Here is a 27,797-nt window from a genome sequence, read left to right on the forward strand (position 1 = left end):
CAAGTATAATTTTATCCCCCCCACGTGTCTGTCAGTTTGTTGTACTGTGGGGGCTCGCGTGTTGCTGTGATGCTGGAAGCTATGCCACCGGTATTCAGATTCCAGCAGGGTCACCCACGGAGGACAGAGTTCAGCTGAGCTTCCAGACTAAGACAGACTAGGAAGAAGGACCCTTTTTATCAGCTGCTGCAGTCTGAAATTGATCGAACATGCAATCAAGATGCATTGATAATTACGGGTGATTGCAATGCGAAAGTTGGAAACAAAGACGAAGGATCAGTAGTTGGAAAATATGGCCTTGGTGATAGGAACAATGCCGGAGATCGAACGATAGAATTTTGCAAGACCAATGAGTTCTTCATTGCAAATACCTTCTCTCACCAACGTAAACAGCAACTATACACATGGACCTTGCCAGATGGAACACACAGAAATCAAATAGACTACATCTGTGGAAAGAGATGATGGAAAAGCTCAATATTATCAGTCAAAACAAGGCCAGGGGCTGACTGTGAAACAGACCATCAATTGCTCATATGCAATTTCAGGCTGAAACTGAAGAAAATCAGAGCAAGTCCACGAGAGCCAAAATACGACCTTGAGTATATCCCACCTGAATTTAGAGACCATCTCAAGGATAGATTTGACACATTGAACATTAGTGACCGAAAACCAGATGAGTTCTGGAATGACATCAAGGACATCATCCATAAAGAAAGCAAGAGGTCATTGAAAAGACAGGAAAGAAAGAAAAGACCAAGATGGATGTCAGAGGAGACTCTGAAACTTTTTCTCGAATGTCAAGCAGATAAAGCAAAAGGAGCAATTGATGAAGTAAAAGAACTGAACAGAAGATTTCAAAGGGCCTCTCAAGAAGACAAAGTAAAGTATTATAATGACATGTGCAAAGAGCTGGAGATGGAAAGCCAAAAGGGAAGAACACGCTTGGCATTTCTCAAGCTGAGAGAACTGAAGAAAAAATTCAAACCTCGAGTTGCAATAGTGAAGGATTCTATGGGGAAAATATTAAACGATGCAGGAAGCATCAAAAGAAAAAAAACAAAAAAAGAAGAAGATGGAAGGAATACACAGAGTCATTGTACCAAAAAGAATTAGTCGATGTTCAACCATTTCAAGAGGTGGCATATGATCAGGAACTGATGGTACTGAAGGAAGAAGTCCAAGCTGCTCTGAAGGCATTGGCGAAAAACAAGGCTCCAGGAATTGACGGGATTTCAATTGAGATGTTTCAACAAACAGATGATGCACTGCTGGAGGTGCTCACTCATCTATGCCAAGAAATATGGAAGACAGCTTCCTGGCCAACTGACTGGAAGAGATCCATATTTATGCCTATTCCCAAGAAAGGTGATCCAACCGAATGTGGAAATTATAGAACAATATCATTAATATCACATGCAAGCAAAATTTTGCTAAAGATCATTCAAAAATGGCTGCAGCAGTATATCGACAGGGAACTGCCAGAAATTCAGGCTGGTTTCAGAAGAGGATGTGGAACCAGGGATATCTTTGCTGATGTCAGATGGGTCCTGGCTGAAAGCAGAGAATACCAGAAGGATGTTTACCTGTGTTTTATTGACTACGCAAAGGCATTGGACTGTGTGGATCATAACAGATTATGGATAACATTGTGAAGAATGGGAATTCCAGAACACTTAATTGTGCTCATGAGGAACCTTTACATAGATCAAGAGGCAGTTGTTTGGACAGAACAAGGGGATATTGATTGGTTTAAAGTCAGGAAAGGCGTGCGTCTGGGTTGTATTCTTTCACCATACCTATTCAATCTGTATGCTGAGCAAATAATGCGAGAAGCTGGACTATATGAAGAGGAGCGGGGCATCAGGATTGGAGGAAGACTCGTTAACAACCTGCGTTATGGAGATGACATAACCTTGCTTGCTGAAAGTGAAGAGGACTTGAAGCACTTACTAATGAAGATCAAAGACCACAGCCTTCAGTATGGATTGCACCTCAACATAAAGAAAACAAAAATCCTCACAGCTGGACCAATGAGCAACATCATGATGAACGGAGAAAAGATTGAAGTTGTCAAGGATTTCATTTTACTTGGATCCACAATCAACAGCCATGGAAGCAGCAGTCAAGAAATCAAAAGATGCATTGCATTGGGCAAATCTGCTGCAAAGGACCCTTTTAAAGTGTTGAAGAGCAAAGATGCCACCTTGAAGACTAAGGTGTGCCAACCCAAGCCATAGTATTTTCAATTGCGTCATATGCATGTGAAAGCCGGACAGTGAATAAGGAAGACCAAAGAAGAATTGACGCCTTTGAATTGTGGTGTTGGCGAAGAATATTGAATATACTATGGACTGCTAAAAGAACGAACAGACCTGTGTTGGAAGAAGTACAACCAGAATGCTCCTTAGGAGCAACGATGGCGAGACTGCGTCTTACATACTTTGGACATGTTGTCAAGAGGGATCAGTCCCTGGAGAAGGACATCATGCTTGGCAGAGTACAGGGTCAGCGGAAAAGAAGAAGACCCACAACGAGGTGTATTGACACAGTGGCTGCAACAATGAGCTCAAGCATAACAATGATTGTAAGGATGGCGCAGGACAGGGCAGTGTTTCGTTCTGTTGTGCATACAGTCGCTATGAGTTGGAACCGACTCGACCGCACGTAACGACGACAACATAAGTTCATCCTTTTCAGAAGTTTTAGAAAGTACCACAAGCTCTTAAATCAGGATTGTCTTTTGTTAAACCATTTAGTACTATATACTCACCTGTACATAGAGTGCAGCTCTGGTGGCGCAGTGGTTAAGAGCTCAGCTGCTATCCAAAGGGTCAATAGTTCAAATCCACCAGTTGCTTCTGGAAATTTTATGGGGCAGTTCTACTCTGTCATACAGAGTCGCTATGAGATGGAATGGACTCATGGCTAGGGATTTGATGTTTGGTTTATATGTAGAGGAAATGCATGATTTTGTGAGCTTTCCGATTGTATGTGTTCTAGAAAATGCTTTCATTGTCTAAAGTATATGTCATAAAACCAGAATGCCACCTGATACTGACGTCCAGGAAATAATTTTTTTAAAGCCTTAAAAGATATATATATATAATATATAAACAAACAACAACAACAACAAAAAACCCAAAGCCAGTGCCGTTGAGTCAATTCCAACTCATAGCGACCCTATAGGACAGAGTAGAACTGCCCCATAGAGTTTCCAAGGAGCGGCTGGAGGATTCGAATTGCCGACCCTTTGGTTAGCAGCCATAGTACTTAACCACTACGCCACCAGGGTTTCCATATATATATATATATATTTCATCCTTTTAGCAGGGGGAGTCGCTGAAGTTTTTGAATTGGAAAATGACTTGATTAAAGAGTGTTTTTGAGATCTGGCAATGTTATACTGGATGGACTGATGCCAGGGGAAGCAGCTAGATAAGCATCAGGGCAAGCTATACAGTGACAGTGGGATCAGAAATGAAAGAAGAGAACAAGAACTATTTTGAATGAACAAATTATTTGTCTCACTAACTGGCAAGAGATTAAGTTGGGAAGACCTCAGAGATAGTTTAAAGACTGGAAAAACGATGGTAGAAATAGAGATGTAAGTTGCTTAGTGCGAAGGATTGTCGAGGAAGCAATTGAATCTGGTGATGCTGATCACTGAAGATCTTAAAAACAAAAAGCAATGTTGGTAACGTGAGAGGACTGAACACTAGATTAAAAGTAATGTCTTCTGTTCAAATTATCATTCCTGTATATGAGTAAGCAAAAGGATGTTCAATTTCTGCAGGTTTAATTTCCTAATCTGGTTTTATGTCCTCACATATTTGCACATGTTGATCTTTGTTCTTCACAGAAAATAGTGACATCAGAACTCTTAAGTTGCTGTGAACACAAGTGTTTTATTTTTAGATAAGACTACATGTTTTATATATAAAATGATTTTTTATATCAGGTATAATTTCCTGGCGTAGGAATAGAGTCACCCTCTATACAAGGAATGTATTTTAAGTGGTTTCAAGATTTTGAATACCAAATATAGTAATTTGCATATTCTCTTTCTATTTTCCCATCTTATATTAGATTTTTTATGTATTTACCTTCCTTCAGCTTTCTCCTGCAATATTGTTGCTTAAGTGAAAACTTACGCATCCTTAAGAATATCTCTCAGATGTCCTCATTTTGGAAATTTTTGGATCTTCCATTATTTTTGGAACCCCTTTCTGGAACTCTGATCATGTTCATTCCTCTTCCCTGCAGATGGTAGAACACAGTACAGGTTAATGAAAAAGTCAGGGACACATGCAGGAGTAATGATTTCAAACTTGCCTGTTGATTGTTTTAAGGCATAATATTATATTGACAAAATCGTGTATATTTTAATGTTTCAGTGACAAAAATGATGATTTTCTCCATAGTAAATTTGTGAGGCTTAGATCTTGACTCAAAGTTTACATGTATATATATACATACATATATAAAAGAGGGAGAGAAGCATTTTAGAAGTGTTGGAGAAAATGTCCAGAGAGGGGATTGAAAAGGGATTGACAAAGAGATAAGAGACCCAGGAGAGAGTGATATGTACATACCAATGAAGAATGAAAGAAAAAGAAGATAGTATAGAGAGGTTATAAGGTAACTCAAGTTACGTTAATAAAGTTTGAGAGTATAATAAGAACATGTGTGGCCTGGTACCAGACCCTATCAGCAACCAGGCAGCTTTTGGGACTATGACTCTTTTCTTCCTTCAATGGCTACATAATCTCTGTTATGGGGCTTTGCTTTTCTTTGCACACTTGTTCTAAGCATGTTCCTCTACTTGCTTATAGTTTCTGCTCTGTCATAATTTCAGCCAGAATGTAGCCCACTATGGCCTCTCATCTCCCTCTTTGATATGATCAAGGCCTTTAAGTTTTTGCTAATTGCCTCATTTATAGAGGCTGATCCCAGCTATAGCCTGGCCAATCACTTATGAAGTGGCCTGGATAATCTTGAAAAAGATAGTTTCAAGTGTGTGGTAGAGGTAAAATTCAAATACTAGTGGATAAAGGGGTGCAATGGAGGTAAGGAAATAAAGGTAAGAGGCTTAGCTATGAAGGGAGTGACAGACGAGTGCGGAACACAAGATCAAAGAAATCAAGGAAAGATTTTTTTTCTTAAAGGGCAGAGGTTTGAACATAGGAGTTGATGAATAAGAAGTGGTTGAAACAGAGTGACTATTGTTTGATTGATGCAGTGTTAAGATGGCCAAAGATGGGATTCCAGAGCACAGAAAGATATGTTAGCTTTGTACACAGAGAAGGAAAGCTCTACCTCAGAAATGGAGTTAAAGAAGGAATGGAATGCAGATAAGTTTGAAAGTAGTGGAACAGGTGTGAGTGAATTTATGCCTTTTTTATGAAACAGACGGCAAGGAAATCTGCTGAGAAGAGGTCAGTAATTGCTGGGGTAAATTCAAGTGGGAACCTAACAACTAGGAATATGATGAGATGATCTTTTTTCCACTGCAGTTCACACATAGATTGAGGAAAGGTGAATGGTTGAACTCGTACAGAGTGAAAATGGACTTAACTTTCTACATGGTTGGAGTTAATGCTTGCTTTTTTTGTTTGTTCATTTGTTTGTTGGTTCAACTGTTTTCATTCTGGTCTTTAATATTTTTCTTTTGTAGGTCTTGATGATTGTTTGCAGCAGTATATTAAGAACTTTGAGAGGGAGAAGATCAGTGGGGACCAGCTGCTACGTATTACACACCAGGAGCTGGAAGACCTGGGGGTCAGCCGTATTGGCCATCAGGAACTGATCTTAGAAGCAGTTGACCTTCTGTGTGCACTGGTAAGGATATAAAACTGTTGAAAAGGGAAACCTTTTGTGTTGTTTTCCTGCCTTTTTTTAAAAAAAATTTATTTTTCCTTTATTTCTTTCTTCCTTTTCCTTTTCCTTCTCTCTCTCTGTTTTAGTCATTTAAATGCAGGTAGAAAAAAAAATCCCCTAATTCTCAATCAACTGGGTGAGGTATTTTCCTCCTTCCTTGTATCTGGTATATTCTCTAGTGCTAAATTACAAATTAAAGAAAATTACAACTCAGCTGGTGACATTACATTTAGGTTCTTGAAAAACTTATGTTAAAGATCATCAAGGGAGTTTTCACAGCAGCATTTGGAATTGTATACAGTCAGTTATAAAGTCCATTCCCTTCCCAAAGTCTTAGTATCACAAATACTAAGAAATCTAATTTTAGAAAAAAAACCAAACCCAGTGCCGTCGAGTTGATTCCAACTCATAGTGACCCTATAGGACAGAGTAGAGCTGCCCCATAGAGTTTCCAAGGGGCGCCTGGCGGATTCGAATTGCCAACCCTTTGGTTAGCAGCCATAGCACTTAACCACTATGCCACCAGGGTTTCCATTTTAGAAAAAGCATCCCTAAAATAATCAAATTATTTGAGTGTTCTTTATGTACACATCCAATAAAAATTAAATGTTGTAGATTACATGGTTACTTTTGTGTATTAAAAGAGCAATGCCTAGTTATACAAAAGAAATCAATGTCAAAGTAATCTTCCTGCAAGATTCTGATAGTACATTAGATATTCTGATTAGAATATACATTTTTTCTTTTACGTTAGGTAAGCTGACATTAACCTGATGGATTTTTAAAAAATTTCTTCCAGATATTTGTTAGGGGACCAGAGATACAGAGAAAAAGAATATGAACTTTGTCATGTGAGAATCTGGGTTTGAATCTTGGCTCAGTCAATTACTGAATATTGGGAGCAAATAATTTCACCATAGCCTTAGTTCTTTTATTTAAATGGGAGCTAATAACAGCTACCTCTTGATGTTGTTGTGGAAAGTAAATGAGGTGACGTTTGTATAGTGTCTAATTCAGTACCTGGTACATAGTAGTCATTCAATAAATGGTAACTATTTTTAAGATGATGATTAATTAGAAAGCAGCAGATAATTAAACACAACTCAATTCAAGAATCAGTTAATATACTCAGTATTGTGTTATTCCTGTCGTGTCAGATGCGGGTAAGCCCTAGTTCCTGCCCTCTTGAAACCCTTAGTAGGGGGCCGTGACATAACAAGTAATCAATCACAATACTGTAGGATACTTAACTAAAATAAAAGTATGAGCTAAGTATTATGGGAGTAAGGAAGAGAAAATAACTAGCTTTGACAAAGATAGATGAGTTCATATTAAGGAGGTGATATTTAAGCAGCTTAATGGAGGAATCGACTCAGCGGCAACGGGTTTGGTTTTTGGTTTAATGGAGGATGAGCAGGTGTTTGGTAGGTGGAGGAAGGTGGGGGAAGTGATTCCAGGTAGATAAAACAACATGTACACAGGTACCCAGAATAAAGAGCATGCATGACATATTTTAAAAATAGCGAGCTATTTGGGGTGATAAAAATAACTGGAAAACTGTGGCAGGAAATTAGGCTTCAAAAGATAGAATGGGGGCAGACAGTAAAGTGCCTTTAACACCTTTAAGAGAAGTTTGTTCTTCCTAGTGTCAGCATCAGAGACCCATCCCAGAATGATCAAATACTTGTTTTAAAAAGATAGCTTTGGTGAGAAGGGTGAAATAGAGTAGGCATAAACTAGAGACAGGGAGAATGATTAGGAAATATTTGAAATCATGTGAGCAGTGAGTAGGCCCTAAATTAAGGTTGTGGCATTAGGAGTAGAGAGGATCTGGTAAATATGGGAGAAATTGAGAAAGAGTCTATCTTTTCAGGCTTCAGAGGTAGAATACATGATTCTGTAATACCCAAGATAGGCAATAACAACAAGAGTAGATTTAGGTGGGAATAGAAGTTTAGTTTTAGGTTTGTTGAGTTTGAGGTATCTGTGTGCTGTTCAGAAGAGATACTCATTAGACAGGCAAACATATAAGTTTGGAGCTCAGAAGCAGCTGAAGATATAGAAATTGAATCCATACAAAGAGAGATCACCTAGGGAGGGCCTGTAGAATATAAAGAATAAAGGGTGCAGCTTGACATTCGACTTGGAAAGGAGGAAGAAGAGCCTGCAGAGGAGGCTTACGGAGTAGTCAGGTAAGCACGAAGACAACTAAGGAAGAGTTGTCACAAAAGCATAGGGGAATGTGTTTTTCATTACGGAGCATCAATAATGTCATTAAATTTCACCAAAAGCCAATAGGATAAATAAGGAAAACAAAAACACCTGACTGCAATCAGTTTCCAAAGGAGAGTATAATCCAAAACCATATTGGTTGAATAGCACTTCCCACATACACTTTTAGTCTTAACCTTAATTGTCGTTTTCTCGAAGAGCTATTACCTGATCACTCCTTTATCCTTGTCTGGTCTAAAATTAGGCCCCCACTGTTATTCTCTCTCTTAACGTTCATTTCATTTTGTAATTATATATTTATATGTGTGTTTATAAGTTTAATGTTTGTTTCTTCCACTAGACTGTAAGGTATGTGAGAAAAGTGACTGTGCTTATTGAACACCTAGTGTGTAGCACAAATGACTGGCAGTAGTGGATGTTCAATAAATATTGTTTGAAAGTGGGAATGAAGGAGACTCACCACATTTTACACGTGATAGTTTGGGAATCTTATTTCCCTATTCCTGAAATAAGATAAATCAGTTCATACTAAATCACGTACTTGTATTCTGTCCCTTATCTGAATCAGGTCTCAGAAACCATTCCTGAAATAAAAGATAGTACTCAGGTGAGGTAGGGCCCACAGTGTTTTTAGCCTACTGGTCTCCAAATCCAACTCAAGAGTAGCCATGAAGGTGCAATAGAGGTAGCTTAGAGATGGGCATCTGATCTGGCAGTGCCCCGTTTGCCACATCTTCTTTAATAGTAGTAGTTGGGTATATCAGAGCTCACAGGCTAGGGAGTGTGTTTCCTAAGCAGGGCTCCTCATAGATGAACCACTTATGTGCTGGGCCTTCCACACTGCCAGTTTGAGGAAGGAAAGGATTTTGATGATTGAAATCGAGACCTGTAGGCTTTGGAGTTTAGCCCATAAACAAAGCTCTCCTGACCTAAACTTATTTAAAAAGGTGGCATCATAGATATGTCTTGACCATTTCAGTTTGAGCCATGCAGCTGTTGTAACTCCTTTCATTTGTTGAGCTTGAATTCCTCCACAGATCAGGGGTTAAGCACCATAGTGTTGTTTCATTTTCTTGGGAAAACATTCCATAGTTGAACTCTTCTGGAAGTTAACACAGAAAAAAAAAAATCAAAAACACTGAATTCATTTTTTATGCTTTTATTCAGCAATAAATTGGGACACATTCCCCAAAGATGTCAAATATTAAATTACGTTTTCACCACTTCCTAATGGCTATGCATCAGCAAGTTAGAAGTGTGGGTGTCTTCTAGTTTATGCAGTGGGTGTTTTCCAGTGAATATAAAGCAAATTTCTGAGCAGTGAGTTCTGATTTACTTCTAAATGCCATTAGAAAATCAGGAGGTGAGATGCCTCATCAGCAAGCTCAGTTGACTTGACCAGTAGCTGTACTGTTGGGAATGAGAACTATGTCTTGTCTCTCTGAAACTGTAACGACTCTACTGGCTTTTATACTTTCTCTCAACATCTATTTTATTTCTTCTTTCAACACCTAGATATTCGTCTACTACCATGCTCAAACAGTGCTGCCACAGGGGATACAAAGAAGGGAAAGACATAGTATGTGCTCTTAAGATGTGTACAGTCCACTAAGGAAGACAACAGTCATTAAAAGACAGCACAGATTTAAATAAAATTCCAGGGGGCATGCAGAAGGAAATGGTCAACACTGCTGAGGGATTCAGGGAGTATAGATGAGATTTGAATTAGGTCTTGGAGGATAAGTAGATGTTTGACCGAGAGAAAAACTAAGGAAATGTCATCTGGGCAGAAGAAATAACGTGCAAAGACAGAATTGTGAGAGAGTGTGGAGTGTTCAGATAAAAATGAGAAATTTGATTTGGCTGGTGCAGAGCGTATCATATTGTATTATGATTCTTTGCTCAGATTCTTGAGTCCTCCAATATATGGTGGGCTCCTCAAAGGAAGACACCTTTGGCCAATTTGTAGTTTTTTCTTCAGCGCTCAACCCAATCTTTAGCACGCGGAGAATGGTAGACTAATGTTGTCTGACTGAATGAAACTGTCTTCCTTTTTCCAGAGAATTCGAAAATTTTCCCTTGGCTACACAGCCTCTGACTTTGAAGTTTCTGTTTCTAGTATAAGGAAGACACAGAAAAGTTACCAAATTCCTCTTGTTTTTTCAAACTATGCTGTAGATATTTTCATCTGGCTTGTCTTGAAGTTTGTCCTGATGGGGAATAAATATTATGGCAGCTGGTGAAAATCAAAGGTTTATTTAGTCACTTGTTCATTCATGCAACATATATTATTAAGCATCAGCTCTGTTGTTTGCACCATGTTATCCTGTTCATGATTTAGAGGTGTATTAACTCTTTCAAGCTAAATGTAGAGAGCAAAGTATATTAACTGAACGAGTAAAAGCATAAATAAAATATATAGAGTTTCATGTATAGCCCTTAATTTATGTTCTGGCGATGTATCTTTTAGTGGGAAGTATAAGTAAATCATTTATGACAGGAAAAGAACAGTTTTCATTTCATTCTACATGCACTTTTCATATAATAGACATTTTGCATGAAAATTTTGATGTTTGCAATTGCTAGGTGTTGTTTCTTTGCAACATAATTGCTTGGCTCATTCATTGCAAAATAATTTCTTTTCTTAAAAAAATTCATTAAAGAAAGCCTTTTAGGACTCACTCATTTGTAAAGCAAACGTATTATAAACTTAAACACCTGCTACATGATGCATTCAAATGAAGAGCTTTGAATAAAATAGCATTGCATTGTAAACTATGTGCTGCCAATACTGAATACTTTTACTTAAGCGTTTAGTAAGAATTTGCCATTAGTGAGAATATTTTAGGAGCCCTGGTGGCACAGTGGTTAAAGCATTCAGCTGCTAACAAAACGGTCAACAGTTTGAACCCGCCAGCTGCTCTGCAGGAGAAAGCTGTGGCAGTCTGCTTCCATAAAGATTTACAGCCTTGGAAACCCTCTGGGGCAGTTCTGCCCTGTCCTTTGGGGTTGCTATGAGTCGGAATCAACTTGACAGCAATGGCTTGATTTTTGGTTTTGGAGGATATTTGTAAAATGTTAAATGTATTCTGTCATTTCTTTCTTTCATATGCTTTTGCATGCATAAAACTGAAAGAGAAAACCAGTATGAACTCAGCATTAATTCATGAAGACGAGACTGGCTGTATTGAATCAGCCTAGAGTCATGACTTGTTCCTGATAGACAGGTAATGGACAGGTATATGAACAAATATGAACATATAGGACAAAGAAAGCAGTTAAGCACGTTTCATGCCCAAACTTTTGTTTCCTTGATATAGTCTTCCCCGTACCAATAGTAATGCCTAGTTTTCCCACAAATAGCTAATAAAAAGTAAATATGTAAGGAAGAAACCTGCATTTTTTGAAAAGTCAAGATAGTACCTCTCATCTGTATAAAAACAAAAACCAAACCCACTGCCATCGAGTTAATTCTGACTCATAGCGACTCTATAGGTCAGAGTAAAACTGCCCCATAGGGTTTCCAAGGCTGTAAATCTTCATGGAAGCAGACTGCGACATCTTTCTCCAGCGCTGCAGCTGGTGGGTTCCAATGCTAGCCTTTTGGTTAGCAGGTGAGCACTTTAACCACTGTGCCACTAGGGCTCCTCTCATCTGTATAACCCTGCCCAAAAGCAAATGGGTGCTTCATCTACTTGTAGATTTTTTAAATGGCAGACAAGGCAGTATGACTTAGTGAGTTACAACAAGCCATCTATTTTCATGAAAGAAATAGCAGGAAGGTATCTATGCTGGCAGTAATTGATTATAAAAAAAAAAAATGAGCTACTTAAAATTGACAATTTGAGTGATAAAAATTAACTTGAGAGGTCAATTAATCCATCCCTTTTATTAAAATAGAACCACATAAAAAAAAATTTTTTTAACCACATAGACACTGTTAAATGTGGATGAGTTTCTAATCTATTTTTATACTCTTAAAGAAAAAAAAAACTCCCAGGTTATCATTGGTGACTGGTTGTTAACTGGGACAAATTTGAACAGTTTCTCTTTCCATCCTTTGCTATGTATCTTTTCTCTCTTCTTACCATTGCATTCCTCTGTCTTCCCCATTTTTTACCTCTACTCCACATAGCATATTTCTCTAGTAGGTTTCCTAGTCAGGAGGTCTTCTTAGAATATCCTTCCAGGTGTTGTCCAGAGCTTTTTCTATTCCCTAATTCTTTGTCCACCATTCTTTAACTCAAGAAAAAATCTAAGCAGTATCACAATGTGCTGACTATAACATATTGAGTAAATACTGGACTTAACTGACTTTTGCTTCAGTCCTTCACAACAGAACTCAATGATGTTTGAAGTAAAAGGTATAGATGGCTTTTCAGCCAACCCTTGCAAAACTTAGGGGATCCAAACCAAGCTTAAGGACACTTTAGACCTATAACAGCATGAGCTCTCTTAAAATCAACACGAGATATTTGGAGAAAGTTATCATATGAACTATTAGACTTCTTGAAATCTGCATTTACACAGAAGACATTTAGCTTATTTATCGATTCTTAGAGCTAGATTCTGAGAGGGACACGAGACAATGTAAAATAGAACCCTTCAGTCTTAGTAGGTAGAAGGACACGGCATACAAATGTGAAATTCTGGGGTAAAATATAAGGAAATATTTGATTTAGTTCTAAAATGAGAAATACTGCAAGTGTGCTACCAAAGTTCAGAGCAAGGGAGAATCGTTATTGGCTGGATAGAACCCTGATGCCAGCTGGAGTTGTAGAACCTTTTGTGTACCGTTAGCTAAAAAAAAAAAAAGGTAGGAAATTGATGAAAACCAAAACAGAACAATAGACAAAATTTACCTTATCTTTTTATAAAGGTATGACTACTACTCACAGGGCTGTTGGTTTTGACCTTAGCCATAAGTTCACAGACCTATTTTAAACTTACTCGGTTGACTTGAGATTTTGTTAATTTTCAGAACATAGTATGTTCTGGCATACAGTAAGTGCTCAAAAGTAGAATAGAATAGAAACTTAATATCCATGCTCTTTTGGATTCCAGTTACCATTGTTCACCACTAATAATATGATCCCATTTTCATAGATTCACATGGCAACAGGAGACTTTAGAAATCATCTAGTCAAAATTTACTTAGTTCACAAATAAACTGAGATGCCTATAGTAATGAACTGAGAGGTAAGTTCACACAAGAAGGTAGTGACACAAATGAGTTAGGAAGTCCTGTCTATTTCAGAATCAAGATGTTTTTCCTTACATTCAGAAGTCTAATATAGTAATTATATTTTCTCCAAAAAGAACGAAGGGCAGGAGAACTTTCCAGGAAAAGAGGAGAGCCAAGGACTGACAGCATCTCTAGGATAGCAGATATAATTTGAGAAATGGTTTGTTTTATCACAATATTCAGTTTATTTTAAAATTGGAAGGATTATTAAATGCATGAGAAGTTAATCTCAGAAGAGTGCATAGTCAACAAAGTTTGACGAAAATAGATTTAAGTGATTCAAAATCTTCCAAATCAGAAAATTGAGACCTAAAAATAAATTGTTTATTCAACTGCCCCCCCCACTTTCCCCCCAGTGGGAAAAGATATTGACATACATAAGATTGATCATTTGGCATCCTATGTAATGTGTGGTTGGTGCAGATGGGTAACGCACTCTGCTGCTAACTGAAAGGTTGGAGGTTTGAGTCCACCCAGAGGCGCCTTGGAAGAAAGACCTGGTGATCTACTTCCGAAAAATCAGCCACTGACAACCCTATGGAGCATAGTTCTACTCTGACACACTTGGGGTCGCCATGAGTCAGAATCGACTCGGGCAACTGGTAGTGTGTGGTTAAGATATAGTAATGCAGAGTGCTCGGGCAGGAGTGGGAACGTGGTAACGATACGAAGTTAAGGAATGGAGAAGCGTGAGTTGTAAAAATTTTGAATAAAACTTTAGGAAAAAATTTTAATCTAAGACTTTGGCAAAGGAAATATTGAACTTTCTGCTCAGGAACTTCAGAGTAAAAACTGCAGATCTGAAAACAAAATGAATTATGTGTAATTATTGAAAAACAAACCTGAAGATAACTACTGAGTCATATTAAAAATAATTTTAGTATGTCTTGAATTTTGAAAGTTCAAAGCATTTTTACTTTCCTTTCAGATTTTTATTTATAAAAAAGATTCGTATTATTTTTACCTTTTCTAATAAAATATTTGAGATGAAATTTTAATGTTATATGGAGAGAAATAAATTAATCTTTTATGGAGACTAATGGATGCAGAGTGAAAGATCAGTGAACAGATTCATTTATTAGGTTTCTCTATTATAAGCTGTTATAATTAGAGCTTCTCTAAGAAACCGTTCATGGGAGAAAAGACCTGGTGATCTGCTCCCATAAAGATTACAGCCTAGGAAACCCTATGGGGCAGTTCTCGTCTGTCCTGTACGGTTGCTATGAGTTGGAATCAACTCGAAAGCACCTAACAACAACAAACTCTTATAAATTGTAACCAAGTGTTTCTTCATTAAAATCATAACAAAAATGCAAAATGCAAATGTGGTTTAACACAGAGAAAACTGTTCTAAAAACATTTCAAGGTCCTCAGAAGTATCATTGACATTTAGTGATATAATTATGAATTGTTCTTACCTAGTAATTAGAGAGTATCCTTAATAAACTTATAAAAGGAATTTCTTCGTAATACAGTGACAAGCTGGATAAAATCTCTCAAATGTTTCGTAGATAATCCATGATCAGATGCAATCGGAATCTGAATATGGTGTTATTTGCACTAGCCAAAGTCTTTATGTCGAGAGAATGTTGCAATTCAAATTAAGCAGTGAATTCCAAATTTAATATACTATGTTTAGAAAAAAAAAAACTATGACTCCAAAAAAAAAAAAAAGAGTGGTCTTTTAGTAAAAATGTAAATTCTTAGTGAAGAACACTCAGACTTGTATCACTAATAAATCTTTAGTGGTAATATACCTCACACAACTTGGTGTTTAATATTTATGCATTCAAACCTTCCTTGTCCCCTTCCTTTTTTCTAAGTCCTCTCTTTTTTTAAACTACCACAGTAAAAAAGCAATCAAAATTTCATATGAAGTGGGTACCCAGTGGTTGTTGACTTAATATAGGTGAATACCATTTGGTTTTCTTTTTTCATTCCCCCAGTATTTTATCTTCCACTTTTCTTCATTTGTTGTCACCATCCTGCTTTGAACAGAAGTAGAATATAGATGCTGAAGAATGGCGTGGAAGCATCCCTGCGCAGGTGGCCTGGTGACTTGCAGTCTTATTCTGAACTCTGTCTAGTCTAAGTCCTGAGCTCTTTAAGCAAATCACAGTCTCCCTGTGCCTGAGTTTCCTCAACTATAAAAGGAGGGTAAATTCAACTTTGCCTCTAAGGTTCAATCAAATTATAACATTCTTTGAGTTTTATGATTTTCTATAAGATGGTGATACCTTTAATTTTATACATGATGGCAACACATGCTGCTAGCTGGTGTGATCAAGACCATGCTTAGAAGCAAGAGAGAATGAAGAAAACTAAAGATACAAGGGAAATATTAGTCCAAAGGACTAATAGACCACATCTACCACAGCCTCCACCAGACTGAGTCCAGTACGACTAGATGGTGCCTGGCTACCACTACTGACTGCTGTGCCAGGGATCACAATAGAGGGTCCCAGACAGAGCTGGAGAAAATTGTAGAACAAAATTCTAACTGATATAAAAAGACCAGACTAACTGGCCTGACAGAGACTGGAGAAACCCTGAGAGTTTGGCCCCCGGACACCCTTTTAGCTCAGTAATGAAGTCACTCCCGAGGTTTACCCTTCAGCCGAAAATTAGACAGGCCCATAAACCAAAACGAGACTGAAGGGGCACACCAGGCCAGGGGCAAGGACTAGAAGGCAGGAGGGGACAGGAAAGCTGGTAATAGGGAACCCAAGCTCGAGAAGAGTGAGTGTTGACATATTGTGGAGTTGTTAACCAATGCCATATAACAATATGTGTCCAAACCAAAACAAAAATCTAAGTGTTTAATGAGAAACTAGTTTGTTCTGTAAACCTTAATCTAAAGTACAAAAAAAAAAGATATCCTTTGATCAGGTTAACCATCCTTTTTTAGGGGTGTTTTACAACACACAATTAGTGCTTTAAATTTTTGTCGTAGCTTACCAAATCCTTAAGGTTTATTTGAGACGACCCTACAATCTTTTCCTATTTGAATTTGGTAAAAAGACTTATATTTATATTTATCCATGTAACCTCTTCTTGCAGTAATTTATGAACAAAATATTTAGAGTGAAATAATATAACTAGAAGTTGAAAAGTGAGACCAAAGAAAAGAAGAAAACAAATACACTTACTAAAAAGTCACTGTGATTGCTTTAGGTGTGCTTCACATTTGGCTGTGAGCTTATTAGCAGTTACCTCAGAAATAAAAATAAATTTAGTTAATTTATAATTTTAATTATGAAAATTATAAAAGAAACTCCTTGATGTGAATCTTTATGTAGAGGATGGGGCTTTGGGGATAGAAAAAGACATATTGTGTAGGTTTTATTTCTTACTTTTTTGTTTTATTATTGAGTTGTGGTTATTTTGCTCACTTCAGTGAAGAAAAACTTTTCCTAGTACCTACATTCATGACCATGCACATGCTAATAGATATATATACTCAAAAACAATAACTGATAATTAATTTCACAAGTAAATGAACTTAGGTATTGGTTTAAAAAGGAAAAAAAAACACTCATGAATCTTTATAATCTTGCTGTCTTGGGTGGCATAGTTCCAAGATGTAATGTCCTCATCTTTCCGTGTTCATATCTTACTACAGTACTGAACAAATTTTATTGTTATTAGTTATCTGACATCTCTCCAAATGGACCGTGGTTTTCTCTAGGCCAGGAATCCTCTTATTCATTTGTAACTCTTAACACTAGTCCCATTGCCTGTACCTAAAAAAAATAAAATAAAATAGTACTCAGTAAATATTTTAACGAATGAATATAATATTGACTTTATGTTTTTTTTTCTCTCTTTTATATTCAGAATTATGGCTTGGAAACAGAAAATCTAAAAACTCTTTCTCACAAGTTGAATGCTTCTGCCAAAAATCTACAGAATTTTATAACGGGAAGGAGAAGGAGTGGCCATTATGATGGGAGGACAAGCCGAAAATTGCCAAATGACTTTCTGACCTCAGTTGTAGATCTGATTGGAGCAGCTAAGAGTTTGCTTGCCTGGTTGGACAGGTAAAATTTTTCACATTTCATTGGTAGCCCTTCCTCAGACACCATTTGGATATAACGTTCTTTCATGTTTTCTTGTAAAAGAATGTGTACGGTGCAGGAGTGGTAAATAATGAATGACTAGTCATGATTCACCATCATATAGGATGTTATCAGATAGCTATTCATCTTTTGTAAATTTTGTATCCAACCAATTAGCGCCTCAATAATTAAAAAAAAAAAATTAGCCCCTGACAATTAAAAAATACCTTTGCTGCTTTATAAGCCATTATATGGCTGTCGTAGCAGAATTTAGAGTACTACTTTGTCTTCTAATTTTTTGTATTCTTTTTATTAATTGGTTGTATTTAAGGAAGCGACCATTAGGAGTCTTTTTACTGTTTCAAATGTGTAATCAGACAGTGACATGTTCATAGCATGCATTGCAGGTCTCTTTGCCCTTGTTTTATTAATTCTGATTATTTACATTGTACAGTCAGTTTGGATATTATAAACATACCTTTAGAACTTTTTCAGTTTAGTTAATTTTGATTTGTCTTGGAACACATTAAAAAAAAAAAAACCCGTTGCCATGGAGTTGATTCCGCCTCATAGTGACCCTATAGGACTGGGTAGAACTGTCCTGTAGGGCTTCCAAGGCTGTAAATCTTTATGGAAGCACACTGTACATCTTTCTTCTGTGAAGCAGCTGGTGGATTCAAACCACCAACCTTTCAGTTAGCAGCCAAGTGCTTAACACCTATGCCTCCAGGGCTCCTTCTCAGTTATCAGAAAGCTTAAAAAACACTATTTGATTTTAGTTATATCTTCTTTTACTATCATCTGTTTATGAGGCTAGCAGTACGAATTCAGGGTGCCAGCTCCAGAGGAAGGCTTTCCCTCTCTGTCTGCTCTGGGGGTAGGTCCTTGTCTCCTTTTTAACATCTGTGGGCCCAGCATTTCTTGGAGATCTCCATGTGTCTTGGCATCAGTCTTCCCCTGGTGCTAGGAGGTTCTCAGCACAGGGACCACAGGTCCAGAGGATGCTGTTCACTCCAGCTGTTCTTTCTTGGTGGTAGTAAGGTGCCTCTCCTCTCTGCTTACTTCTGTCTCCTTTTATCTCTTATAAGATAGATGGTGTGAATCAAGCAAGGGTGTGACTTGAGTAAAGGTGTGACTTGATTAAGGCTGTGACGTGAGTCACACCCTCTTATAAGGCTGTGACTCAAGATACACCCCACACTGATCCTGCCTCATTAACATACAGAGGTTAAGATTTCCAACATATCACAAAATGGAGGATAATTACATCAGATCACAAAAATGGAAGACAGCCACACAATACTGGGAATCGTGACCTAGCGAAGTTGACACACATTTTGGGGGAAACGATTCAATCTATGACAGTAATTTATATTTAAAATATGGCTTAGTCCTTAAGTAATGTAATACACTTATTCTGGGTGGCTTCTCAGAATAAAATCAAAAAAACCAAACCCACTGCCGTCGAGATGATTCTGACTCATAGCGACCCCATAGAATTTCCAAGGCTGTAAATCTCTATGGAAGCAGACTGCCACATCTTTCTCTTGTGGAGCCGCTGGTGGTTTTGAGCCGCCAGCTTTTCAGTTAGCAGTTGATCGCTTTAACCACTGTACCACCAGGGCTCCTTCTCAGTAATCAGAAAGCTTAAAAAACACTATTTGATTTTAGTTATATCTTTTTTTACTCTCATCTGCCCAATGGTTGTAAATTTGCTCAGCCTAGATCTTAGAAATTAGTAAATTCTACTATGTTTTCTTTTTACACTAGTGTTTATTAAATAAATAGAAAGATAAGTAGAGTGGTTAGAGAATATTTTCACTTCTTGATGACAGGTATGGCTGGTGTTTATATAATCACATAATGGCTTCTAACACTGTAGTAGTCTCTACGATCTTACTGTATTTATTAACTGTTGATGGTGGCATTACTTTTAACATCTAATAAGATGCTTTTGGTAGATAATAAATGCCAACTCACCTACAAATACACACATACACATACATATAAAAACACAGGTAGCAATCCATGAAGTCAGTCAATGGTGTTTTGTGTTTGTTTCATAGTAAGAGAAAATGTGACAAAAAGCCTGAAGGAAATAATCTAAATGATCTCTTTGGCTTCCATTGTAAAAGTCTCACAATGCTTATTTTGTGTTATAGCATACCAAGGTAATCAATTAAATCAAAGGCCATTTAGTGTTTTCACCATGAAAATGAAATAAGTCCTCGAAAGGAAACAAAAGAGATACCTTTGTGATAACTTTAAAATCTTGTGCTGAGACTGTGGTAAATTGAAGAAAGAAACTGAAGTTTATATTCTGAAAATCTTTCACAGAAAAGTTCAGCTCCAGGCTATTATGATGATGCTTTAACATCCTAAGTTAAAAAAGGGAGAGAGAGAAAGAAGAAGGAGGAGGAGGAGGAAAAAAAGAAAACAATTTCATTGCCATACCAAGGCATTTGGACTTCATGCTAAAGTCAGTGGGGAGCTGCTTAGAGTCAGTGTTGCGTTTACATCTGTGAATTTTGAAGATTACTTGGACTATAGTCTTGAGAAAGATTAGAGAAGAGTAAGGCTAGAAGAAAGGAGACCGGTTAGAAGTTTTTTTTTTTTCATTCAACAAATATTTATTGTGTACTGAACAAAACACATGTAGTTCCTGCTGTCTTGTAGCTTACAGTATAGAAGGGGAAACAGTCAAAGAACAAGTAGTGTCACAGTCATTTTAAGTGTCAAGATGGAGACTACTTAGTGCAGACACCACGTATAACAAGGGGATATAATCCTGTTGTTCATCTTGAGTATAGGAACCTGCCTTCTCAGCTTTGCTCGTGTAGAGCCTAGCACAGTTCTTGGCATATAAAAGTTGCTCAATAAAATGTAATGACTGAATAAGTTTATGGAAGGGGATGGGAAGCTTTAGTATCAGGGTATCTGAGTAGACTGGGTGGTGCATAGGATTAATGAGCTTGGCCGTTAACCAAAAGCTTGGCTGTTTGAGTTCACTCAGAAGCTCCTTAGAAGAAAGGCCTGACACAGTATGTCCAAAAAATCAGCTATTGAAAACCCTATGGAGCACAGTTCTACTGTGGCACACATGGGGTCACCGTGAGTCATAACCAACTCAGCAGCAACTGGTTTTGAGTAGACTGAAGAGAAATGAGTATGGATCCAACTTCATTCTTCTGTATGTGAATATCCAGTTTTCCTAGCACCATTTGTTGAAAAGACTCTTCTTTCTCCACTGAATGGTGTTGGCACCCTTGTTGGAAATCAGTTGATCATAGATGTGAGAGTTCATTTCTGGAATCTCTATTCTATTCATTGGTCTATATATCTATCTAGAAGGCTATTTTAGTAATTAATCATGCTGCTGCTGGTGGTGGTGATTCTGAAACTAACATTGATGGTGATGTTTGTTGAGCATTAGCACCTCCAGCCAAACTAAATTAATCAAAGGAACACCAGGAGGATTGTCTTCATTTTACAGGTAAGAAAACTAGGATTTGGGGAGGTTAGGGTAAAAACCAAAATGGCAGGTAGGTGGTGGAGCCAGGATTCAAACCAGGCAGTCTGACTCCACAGATTATCCTCTCCACTGCAATTTGTTAAGATTTTTAATTAGAGAAGTAGCAGTAAGGATGGAAGAATGGTAGAGACATTTATGTAGATAAATATGATTGAGTAGCCGATAAGATATAGGGAGTAGGAGAAAAAACATCTAGGATGAATAAAAGGCGTCTGACTTGGCTGACCCAGTGAATGGTGCTGCCATTATCAAAATATAAGGAATGGGTTGTGGTGGAAAACTAGTGTTGAGCTCAGTATGGGGCATGATAAATTTGTGATGGTTGTAGGATATTTAGTGAAAAGATGTTATAGGGAGTTGTTGCTTAGAAAAGAAATATGGTCTATAGATAGAGATTTGGCAAATTAAAATATAGGTGAGCATTAAAGTCATGGATTTGTTAGTATGGTTATCTAAGGTGAGTTTTCGAATGGCTTCTTATCCTGCTCTATTTGTTTCCCATAGCACTTATAACCTTCTAATATACTATATAACCTACTTATCCATTATGCTTATTGTTTTTGTCTGACTACTCCTTATAGGATGTAAACTTCAAAGAAAGCAGGGATTTTCGTCTGCTTTGTTCCCTGATATCACAATTATCTAGGACAGTTCCTGGCCCATATTGAGTGCTCAATGAGTATTTTTTCAATGAATGAAGAGAAGTAGGATAAGAAAGGAGCCCTGTAGACCACTAACAATTGAAGGATGAAGGAGAAGTTGAGTTTATGAAAAAATAAGATATAACCTTATTTTTTTAGGAAAAAAAGAAAGTGGTCAGTAGGATCAAATGCTGCTGAAAGTTTAAGTAGGGTAAAGACTGGAAAGGAGCCCTGGTGGTACAGTGGTTAAGCACTTTGGTGCTAACCGAAAGGTGAGCTGTTCAAACCCACCATCCGCTCCCTGGTAGATGTGGCAGTCTGCTTCTGTAAAGATTTATAGCCTTGGAAACCCTATGGGGCAGTTCTGTTCTGTCCTGTATGGTCGCTATGAGTTGGAATCGACTTGATGGCAATAGATTTCAATGGGTAAGGACTGGTAGATTAGGGAATCAGGATATATGTGACCTTACCAGCAACAGCTTAATGTTTTTATTTTGCAGTCATGAAAACTGGAATGTTTGGGTTAATTGGGAGCTAAAGGTGAGGATTTCTCTTTGAAGAAATTTTTCTATAAAATGGTTTATAGTTCAGCATAGTTTTGTGAAATATTAACTTACCCTTTTCACAGATTCTTAATCTTTCAGTGTGATAGAAGAGACGAAAGGCAAATTTTTTTTTTACGAGGGCTGCTTCTATAATTTGGGAGCTTGATTTCGCTTCCTCCTCTGCCATGGATTGTATGATATTAACTGCTCCTGGGCCAATATACCTTCTGCTTACTTATTGAGTATCTCGTTATCTGACATTTCACATTTATGACAATAGTAAAAAATCTACTATCTGACTATTTTGCGCATTAACGACGTACGTCTGGCAGTAGCAAACACCAAGGTGCAAGGTGAGAGTAACAGTGGCTGTAATGGTTAAAGTTATGTGTCAGCTTGGCTGGGTCATAATTCTCTGTGGTTTGACAGTTACATAATGTAATTTGGCGGTTGTGTAATGATGTACTCATCCTCCATTTTGTGATCTGATGTGGTCATCTTCTATTTTTGCATAACATTGATTTTGTGTAACAACCTGGTCTTTGGAACCTAACCATGTCAGTAAGTGAAGAGAGGATGTATAAATTTCAGAAAGCCCTGAGATCAGTTTAAATGTAATAGGATTTTATCTGTAACTGTGCCAGATGAAATGTTAGGCTGTTTGTTTTCTGACCGGTATTTCTGACGTTCATTAGAGATTGCTACTGGATATGTGTTTAAATTACGTTTTTGTTCCTTTCAGTGAAAAAGGAAGTATTTTCTAGGTAGCAGCAAGAGTACAAGACAACACTCCACATGGTCTCTTCTTTCAGTGTGCCCTGTAAACTTTCCACAAAACATAAAGCACATTAGCCAAATGTTAGAATGCCGAAAGATCAGTGTTCTTCCATGACCATTGTGAATCCCTACTGAAATACATTGTGGTGTAGTATAAAGAGAGCAGAGGGCTGAGAAGGAGAGAAAGTTGGAGTCTCAGGTCTGCTTCTAAACCCACTGCCATTGAGTTGATTCCAACTTATAGTGACCTCATAGGGTTTCCAAGGCTGCAAATCTCTACAGAAGCAGACAGTTACATCTTTTACCTGTGGAGCCGCTGGTGGTTTTGAACCACTGACCTTTCAGTTAGCAGTTGATCGCTTTAGCTACTGCTGTACCAGGGTTCTTTAGCCCTGGGTAACTTTGAACTTTAACCTGTGTTTTTATTTTCTTTGTAGAATAAGGATATAAGACTTGCAGAATTTGAAGTTCTCTTCTAAGCATCAATATTCTATAATTCATTTATCTGGCTCACAAAAGCCATATAAAAAATTTTTTTATATTTAGGAATACGAATATGTCCCACTTATTTTTCTTTATGTAATATCAAAGAGCGAACAGTAACAAAATCTGTTAGAGAGACAGTGACTTTTAGAATCATAATTTAAGTTCTTACCTCTTCTCTAAATAAATTTATGTATTTTTTATTGTTTCATTTTAAGTTCTAGAGCAAAACTAATCTTTTCTTTTTAATTGCGGTAAATATATATGTAGCAAAACATTTGCCATTTCAACACTCTCCACATGTGCAGTTCAGTGACGTTACTTATTCACCATGTTATTCAACCATGACCCTTATCCGTTCCCCAAACTAATCTGTCTTTATGTTTTCTTCATCTAAGGTAAGAATGTAGCTGGTCTTTTCTTAATTTTCATTTGCTTTTGAAGAACTTAGAACTTAAAAAGCTTAATTATAAAAGTTCCTTGGAAATGATGTTGACCAGAATTCTGAATGTTTTAGTTTGTCAGTGTATATTTGCTTTAATTTGGGGGATTGAACATGGCCACTGCAATGGAACATTGCCAAGCATTTGATTGTTAACCTTAGTTTATTTCTTTGGGATGCGATACCATATAATTCTTTACTTGACGAATTGAAAATTTTATCAATTAAATATAGCTATTTTGATGCTAAACAACTGGTTTTATTTTTTTTTAAGCATGATAAATGTTTTTTGGCATTAAGAAAATTTTTTGTATGTTTTGGGGAGAATTTGCATCCACAACAATATGATTCGGGTTTATTACAATTTTCATTTTATTTTATGACACTTGAAGGAGGAGAAAGGAAAAGAGTAGACGAAATATCTTTTAGTTCTAGGTACTGAACTAGATGCTTTACCTGTATCAACTCATTGGACTCTCACAAAGCAGAGCTCATTACCCTCATTTTACATATGAGAAGTTAAGCAACTTGCCTAAAGTTATTCACCTAGTATGGAAATTATAATTTGAACCTATTTTTGTCTGATATCAAAGCCCTTGTTTCTCCTTTGTCATGTTCTTTTTGAAAGCTAATTCTCGAGGATTTTAGGAAGTGGTTCTTAGGAATGCAGCATTGTAAATATTTACAGTTTGGTTTATTTCTCTTTAAAAAAGCTAAATAACAGGAATACCATTTGTCTGTTTTTAGCTTCAATGCCTTGAATTGCTATATGAATTTTCATTGATAGAAAAAGTTTATTTCACTATTTATAGTGAAAGCTTATTCTTTTCTCTCATTTTTAGCATTAAACCCTTTGATTGAATTGTTTATAAAATACCTGTCAAGCCCATTCTGTTTTTTTTTTTTTTTCTTTTATTGTGCTTTAGGTGAAGGTTTCAGGGTAAATTAGTTTCTCATTAAACAATAATACACATGTTGTTTTGTGACATTGGTTGCCAACCCTGCAACACATCAACACTCTCCCTTTCTCAGCTTTGGGTTCCCCATTACCAGCTTTCCTGTCCCCTCCTGCCTTCTCGTTCCTGCCCTTGGACTGGTGTGCCCCTTTAGTCTCGTTTTATTTTATGGGCCTGACTAATCTTTGGCTTAAGTGTGAACCTCAGGAGTGACTTTGGTACTGAGTTAAAAGGGCGTCGGAGGCAAGACCATTGTCTTTTCATGGGATCAGTGAGATATCTTTTGCTATCACTGAAACCCGTTTTAATGTTTAAGGTATAAGAGTATGCTAGGGGAAAAATGTTTAATACTCACAAAAATGCCAATTTCAATGGAGCTTTCATTTAAATGAGATTTATTTTCAAAGACCAGCTCTTTACATTTCTTAGATAAAATCTAAGACAAACAAAATTCTTCTTTTCCTTCCATTTTAAATATTGACTTGACTGAAACAGCATACTTTGCCAGAGGGAAAGCCTCAGAGATGAATCACAGTTGGTGGCTTTACTGTTTACTTTCAATATGTGGTTACTTGTCTATTTTTAACCTACATCCTGCTGTTTTTCACACCTCATCTTCCTTGCAGTTTTCTGTGGCTTTGCCAAATCAATCTATACTTGAAGGTTTACAGATCGCTGTATGTATCACATTATACAGTAGCATCAGTAAAAATGTTCAAAATGTAAAAAAAAAATGGTTACACTAATGTCCTCTTCCATGGTAGGAAACTGTAGGGCAAAAATTAATTCTATACCAGAAAGAAAGCTACAAGGCTAAGAAAACTACTTCAAACGCAATTAGATAGTGTGGCTCCTTGTTGTTTGGTCTTATTTCCTCTCATATGCTCATTGCTCTCACTTGGTACTTCTGGTTCCAGAGAAGAGCAGTGTTAGTGCTGCTACTGTTCATGGCTATATGACAATCTGTGACAGACATTACAGATTTTCCTCATTAACACTGCTAATTTGTTAAGGGTTTATGAACCATTCATAACCTTTCCATAAATGTAATGCTTTTGTTTGAAAAGAATGTACAAAGAATAGTTTCTTATAGGTCATAAACCTTTGCCCTAAAAAGAATAAGCACTGTGTTATCTATATAATGATTTAAGAGGGACGTTTACCTAATATTTAAGATTTCAATAGATTAATTCTTGTAATAGCCATTTATTGGTGAACCAAGGATTTGATTTATTTTTTCCTTTCTGACATCAAAAAGCCTTCCTGCCGTGAATTTACAGCCCTTTACTTAGAGTCACCTCTTTAAAGTGTTGAAAAGCAAAGATGTCATCTTGAAGACTAAGGTGCACCTGACTCAAGCCATGGTATTTTCAATCATATCATATGCATGTGAAAGCCGGATAATGAATAAGGAAGACCGAAGAAGAATTGATGCCTTTAAATTGTGGCGTTAGCGAAGAACATTGAATATACCATGGACTTCCAAAAGAATGAACAAATCTGTCTTGGAAGAAGTACAACCAGAATGCTCCTTAGGAAGCAAGGATGGCGAGACTGCATCTTACATACGTTGGACATGTAGTCAGGAGGGATCAGTCCCTGGAGAAGGATATCATGTTTCATAAAGTACAGGGTTAGCGGAAAATAGGAAGACCTTCAACGAGGTGGATTGACCCAGTAGCTGCAACAGTGGGCTCAAGCATAACAACAATTGTGAGGATGGCGCAGGACAGGGCATTGTTTCATTCTGTTGGGCATAGGGTTGCTATCAGTCGGAACCAACTCTATGGCACCTAACAACAACAACACTTAGAGTCACTGTGTTCTTTTGTAAGTAGACTGAGTTCTAGTTCAGGGTTTCTTTAGACTTAAGAACAAAGTCTTTTTTTATTTTGTTTTTGAGCTGGTCATATTCAGTTATTCTATAGAAATCCATTTCTTTATCTCAGAAATGAGCATTAAGTCATGACTGAGTGATCATCTTTGGGAACCCACAAAGATGAACCGTGTCTGTTAGCCTTCTTTTTATCTTTATTTACAGCCATGTACAGGCTTATATGGAGCCCTGGGGGACAATGGTTAAGTGCTTGACTGCTAACCAAAACATCAGTGGTTGGAACTCACCAGCTGCTCCACAGGAGAAAGATGTGGCAGTCTGCTTCCGGAAAGATTTACAGCCTTGGAAACCCATGGGGCAGTTCTACTCTGTCCTACAGGGTCACTGTGATGTCAGATGGATCTTGGCCGAACGCAGAAAATACCAGAAAGAAGTTTAACCTATGTTTTATTGACTATGCAAAGACATTCGACCGTGTGGATCGTAACAAATTATGGATAACATTGCAAAGAATGGAAAGTCCAGAACACTTAATCGTGCTCATGTGGAACCTGTTCAAAAACGAGGCAGTGGTTCAAACAGAACTGACTTGGCAGCACTTAACAACAACACAGGCTTACAGACAAAATCATTACACCAAACATTGGTATCTGCTGGTTAAGAATAGCTCTGAATTTTGGAATAATCTAGTTGTATATGATTTACCTTTAAAGTTAAAACTTTAGGAGAGAACTTACTCACTACAAGATAAAATCAGTGTTTGCCTTGGTATTTGTTTAGATTTTTTTTTCTTGAAATTTAATCCTTAGCAAGAAGCTTGTCCTGCTTGCAAAACGAGTGGTCAGGAAGTGGAAAGCATGCCTTAGAATTGAGTTTGCCACAGGCAGTCATCAAATAGATTTTTCTTTTTGTATATTTTGAAGATCAAATGAGATTCTTTTTAGGTACTTACAAGTAAAAACCATGCTGTATCTCATCTCATCACTTTTGAATGAAGTTTGTAGATTTTACAAACAAACTGACCTTTTCAAGCCTAGGAACCCAAACTGTTTTCTAATCATCCAGAAACATTTTTGAATTCTTAATTTAAAATGCCAGCTTTTTTTTTCTTTTTTTGCTTCAGTGTAGCCAACATGGTCTTCACGCAGGTTTTTGTTTTTTAATTAATG

General features: G+C 37.2%; 1 protein-coding gene across 4 annotated transcripts in view; it reads left to right on the forward strand.

The window, feature by feature from the left end:
- Nucleotides 1-27,797, forward strand: part of CNKSR2 (connector enhancer of kinase suppressor of Ras 2) — a 273,991-nt gene that overhangs the window by 42,811 nt on the left and 203,383 nt on the right. For all 4 annotated transcript variants that reach the window (XM_003415953.3, XM_003415954.3, XM_023555163.2 and 1 more), the window contains exons 2-3: nt 5,678-5,841; nt 17,195-17,397. In XM_003415953.3, coding sequence (XP_003416001.1) covers nt 5,678-5,841; nt 17,195-17,397 — 367 coding nt within the window. The remainder of the gene's footprint in view (nt 1-5,677; nt 5,842-17,194; nt 17,398-27,797) is intronic.

This window comes from Loxodonta africana, chromosome X (assembly GCF_030014295.1).
Source record: "Loxodonta africana isolate mLoxAfr1 chromosome X, mLoxAfr1.hap2, whole genome shotgun sequence".
Lineage (NCBI taxonomy): Eukaryota > Metazoa > Chordata > Mammalia > Proboscidea > Elephantidae > Loxodonta > Loxodonta africana.